The sequence below is a fragment of the Portunus trituberculatus genome, chromosome 30 (genome assembly GCF_017591435.1).
Source record: "Portunus trituberculatus isolate SZX2019 chromosome 30, ASM1759143v1, whole genome shotgun sequence".
NCBI classification, from domain to species: domain Eukaryota; kingdom Metazoa; phylum Arthropoda; class Malacostraca; order Decapoda; family Portunidae; genus Portunus; species Portunus trituberculatus.
Genome location: NC_059284.1, coordinates 11,542,750 through 11,547,749, shown reverse-complemented (window position 1 = coordinate 11,547,749; position 5,000 = coordinate 11,542,750). Strand labels below are relative to the sequence as shown.

Here is a 5,000-nt window from a genome sequence, read left to right as displayed (position 1 = left end):
GTGAGTAGTTCAACTTGGACTTTAGTCCGTGAATCGGTCAGAGTCCAACTTATCGTGAAATTCAAGTTATCATGGTTCGAGTTATCTAGGTTCAACAGCAGAAATATAGTCAGGAGGGGACTCTGAGGTTAGTATGAGGTTAGTATATAATGCTGTGTCTTGGAAGCTGCTCCTTCTCTACCTACTACTACTATTTAATATGTTACTATTACTATTACTGAAAATTTAAAAAAAGTTTGCATATGACAGGCACTGGTGGGTGACTTACCTTTAGGACTTGTGCAACACACTTGAGATTAGGATCTGTGGGCCGAGAGAGCAAGGTGGTGAGGAGATGACATAGAGCTCCTCTCAGGATGTCGTATGGCCGGCCGTTAATGGTGACCAGCTGTACGAAGAGCTCTGCCATGAATAACGTGTAGCCACACACCCTCTCAGGCTCACTGTGTAAGTACATCTCTCTTGCTTCAAACTCCTCTTGACATCTGAATGTTGTGGGAGAGAAACTAATCACTGATTGCCAATTAAAATTTACTTGGGAATGATAGTTGTACCTGATGAAATTCACACAAGTCAAAGACCTAAACAAGGAAAACCTGCAGATATAATACAATAAAGATCTAGTAAAATGACACAAATCTAAACAGTTAATCTAGAGGCAGATTGGCACAGACTTGCAGACACACCTTTGTAGTAGCAAGCTCCTGAAGGTGGGCCCATTATATGACTGAGTCACATTCTTGCCCAGGTGTTGACACAATCTGGCACCATTGTACCTGAAGTTCACCTCTCCTACACCCTACAGAGAAACCAGAGACAGATGTTATAACTACCAATACTTTTATATAACAATTTAATACTGGTCAAGTGTAATGCTTCCTCAGCTACTTCATAGGAAAAATAGAATGAAGGTGGAACAAATATGCCATGAGAGACCAATGCCTATTTTAGTTATTTCTATGTAGAGCAGTTCACAATGAATACCTCTAGTTCCTACAATGCAGTGCTTACATACCTGCTCAAATATAACAGCTATGAGCTCCCTCATGAGAAATTCATCTTGAACTTGCCAAGAGAATATTGCTGTCAACTGTCGAGCGATCTGGTCAAATCTGACAAAGAAATTGCAAGATAATTTACACATACAGTAGTACAGTAGTGAAGATAAATAAATCATTATAATAAGAAAAATAAAGTATATGAGTGAAGAGAGAGAGAGAGAGAGAGAGAGAGAACCACATTGAAAAACGGTGTAATAATTATGTACAACAAGTAAGTACTTCATCCACTCACAACACTGCATAGTTAGTTTCAATAAAAAAAAAAATAAATAAAAACCCAATAAAACCAAACCACAAGAAACTAATGCTTTATTGTACACACAAGCAATGCCTCCCAAGCAAGGTCGCACTGATTTACAGCTATTTCTAGAACATACACAAATATTGCTTGAGTGAAGGAAGTGAAGGCAGCTTTAGTCTCAATCTCCCACCTGAGTGTTCTGGCTCACCTGTTGGGTTTTAGAGTAAGTTGCACCACCAGGTTGTTGACCTGTAGCACCACTGGGTGACACATGTACTGCATCTGAGGCTGTGGCACCATTGTATTTGTGACCTACCAAGAGAAAATCCTTGTATGATTTGCTACAACACACACTAAGAGGAAAAGTTAATTTATGACACAAGTAAAGGTAAGTGGATGGTTTTGAATTGATCAAATCTGGGTTAACACTTGATAACTTTAATAAATGTTCTCTATTCAATGTCACAGCTGCAGCAGCTCATCTTGCTCATTTCACCACACCACCAGTGAGCTGGTGACCACTTCAAGTATTTGTATATATGTATATGTAATTATGAATATATTTATGTATGTAGCCTACATCTTGTACTGATACTCAATAAACCTTTAATAATAATAATTCTCTACTCAAGTTAGTCATACTCAGATCCTGCAGCACAGAAGTTAGATTGAGTTGGATATTCAAAATGGGCAGTGGGCTGAGATGGACTTGGCTATCATGAAGAGTTCAAGTTGTTTAGGCCATAATCCCTATTTATTAATTAAAAACACACCAACACATTTATATTACAGTACTTAAAATTAAACATATACAAATAAGCAAGATCTTATCCTGGACAGAAAAAAAATTATTTCCTTCATAGCAAACACATGAGAATTACACTCTCATATAGGGAAATAACAGAAATATATAATACAGATGTGTACATTGCTTATGAATACATGATGCACAAATAGGTTTTATGAATATTCATTTTGTTGGTGGAACGAAAGAGTGGTGACCTAACAGGATCAAATTCCCTTAGATGGCATATCCTTACTGGGACACTTGCTCTTTCTCTCTCTCTTTGTGTTGATCTGTGTGCCTATGAGAGATAGCCAAGGTGTGCCATCTCAGGTAACTTGATCCCACCAAATCACTACTCTTTCTTCCCACCAACAAAATGAATATCTATAAAACTTTTGCATAACATGCATTCATAAACTATGTACACATCTGCTTTATATATTTCTATTATTTCCTTATATGAATATGTAAAAGAATTTTTATTCTCACACACAAACACACACATGCACACATACATACACACATCCAGGTCTGTGAGGTGAGAGGTGGCAGCACAGGAAATGTGACAATGATGCATCTTGAACTGACTAATGGGCAGCTGTGAAACCCGATATTCCCGATGACTGGGTTGTGTGCATCGACATATCAACATACCAGGACTAACTTCTATTCAAATTGAACTAGAATATTCAAATGAAGAAAGATTCTCAAAATTGAGGCCTAAATGAATCTCAGCCCAAAGGGATTACTGCCCAAACAACCTGCTACCATCATGAAGACAGTTCGTGGAAGTCAGGATAAGGCAAAGGAGTTTTTGTCAATTGATCAAGTTGTGGTGTTGGACAATGTCCCACAGGTACATTGTAACCTTTGAACCACATGCTGGATTTCAAGAAGATTCTCTGATATTGATCATAAACATATGACTAAAAGTGGCAAGGCTCACCTGTTGGATGTGCTGCATGTTCTGTGCTGGGATGGGGAAATGGACCTGTGACGGTGCCTGGGGCTGTACAAAGGTTCTCGGCACAAACTCTGGAGCTTCTGCTGATAGTGAAAACGTCTTCGTGCATTTTGAGTCTTGCACATCTAAAAGAAAAGATGAAAACAAATTAATAAAAATGTTATGATTTCATATCATGAGACAGACAAATTAGAAAGCAATACATATAGCACAACGTACAGGCCTGATGACATCTTGCACCTTCCCTCATTTTCTTATGTTTGAACTGTCAATGGAAAGAGTGCACATGGATGCTGCCATGGCCAACTTAGTTCAAGTTCATTTTTATTGTGCACTGTGGACACAACTTGCACAAAGGTAAAAGAAAGGAAGATGATATTAATATGACAATGAGTTCCAAGATGCCTGCCCGAGTCCATTCAATGTTTAGAGACATGACCAGTGAAGCAGCATGGGAGAGCTGGATTCCATATTCATACTAGATTCAACTGGTTTTGCAGTGCAGCACTGCCCCTCCAAAGTTTCCTAGCCAGACTTGTCCGTGGTGTGTGTCATGACCCTTCACCTGCCCAAAAATGGTCACGGGGGTAGTGAGGTGCACAGTGTAGCACAGCAAAACCCTTAGTGAGGATGCCACTTCATGGAACAATATCTGGCAGCTCCAATATCTAATTCTCTCAATAACTGACAACATACTCCATCCAAGACATCACAAACAAGACAGGTAATTTTTTTTATTCATTTATTTATGTAGGAGGGACAGCTGGCCAAGGGGAAAGAAAAGAAAAGAAAAGAAAAGAAAAGAAAAGAAAAGAAAAGAAAAAAAAGGCCCACTATGTTGCCAGTTCCCTGAAAGACAGGAGTTAGCCAACATTCAGGGACACATGTCTAGACACCTCTCTCTTTAAAAGAAGTCAAGTCAAAGGAAGATGGAAATACAGAAGCAGGAAGGGAGTTCCAGAGTTTACCAGTGAAAGGTATGAATGATTGAGAGCACTGGTTAACTCTTGCATTAGAGAGTTGGACAGAATAGGGGTGAGAGGAAGAAGGTAAGCCTTGGTGCTCAATGGAATTAGCTCTCCCAATATGTGAAGCTTGCCTTCCTACCAGGTGATCAAGCTGGCTGTGTCTTAGGAAAGATATCAGATAGCATGTTGGTATTGTATGCAGGTCTACCAAAGATCACTGATAATTTTAGTCTTTTACTGTAATCAATATGGCTTTTCTTACCATTCTCATCATATAGAGCTTATCATTCTCAGTAATTTGAACCTACATACCTGTTGCAAATTATTTTCAAAGTTGACAAATTTTTAAAGATTGACCATTTTGGGGGGAAACGAGCTAACACATAGTAACACCTGCATGTGTGATGGACTGACGGGCCACTAGGTGTGCTTGTTCTTGTGTGCGTATTGTTACATTATTTGCACATGCTTGAATTCAATCACGGTGATTGGTTTTTTATTTGAGCATGCAGCCACTGACTAATAAAAATAATACAAAAAAAATCTAGTCAACCAGAGCAGTTTGTGGAGAGAAGCAACTCAATTTGAATCAGCAGATGGAAGACGTCTGAATAGGCAGGGTGTTGCCTCAATTATTTCCATTGCATCACCAGATTTTAGAAAGAGAAATAAGGTAATGACTTCATATTAATTTTTCAGCATTGCTATAGTCTGACCAGGCTTAATTTATGGCTGTGGTGGGGCGAGGGTAGGTCTACAGTGCTGCCACGTTTCCAAAAAATGCGATGTGAAATGGAAGTTATTGGTGTACAAGGCATCGCAAATACCATCAATTCAGATGTATAAAATTTCGACTTGTGCATATAGATGGCTGAATCAACAGTAACCATCATATGCATAAAAAAAAACATATAGTACCATACATACATGGCATACATATTCAACAGTGTTGTTGATATCAACTGTAGTAACTTATTAT

At 38.7% G+C, this 5,000-nt stretch overlaps 1 protein-coding gene across 1 annotated transcript in view; it reads right to left on the bottom strand.

The window, feature by feature from the left end:
• Positions 1 to 5,000, bottom strand: part of LOC123510905 (polyadenylate-binding protein-interacting protein 1-like) — a 12,110-nt gene that overhangs the window by 5,830 nt on the left and 1,280 nt on the right. Inside the window, exons 2-6 of the mRNA XM_045266379.1 lie at positions 3,036 to 3,178; positions 1,511 to 1,614; positions 1,016 to 1,112; positions 687 to 799; positions 269 to 485 (exon numbers count right to left, since the gene is read on the bottom strand). Coding sequence (XP_045122314.1) covers positions 269 to 485; positions 687 to 799; positions 1,016 to 1,112; positions 1,511 to 1,614; positions 3,036 to 3,178 — 674 coding nt within the window. The remainder of the gene's footprint in view (positions 1 to 268; positions 486 to 686; positions 800 to 1,015; positions 1,113 to 1,510; positions 1,615 to 3,035; positions 3,179 to 5,000) is intronic.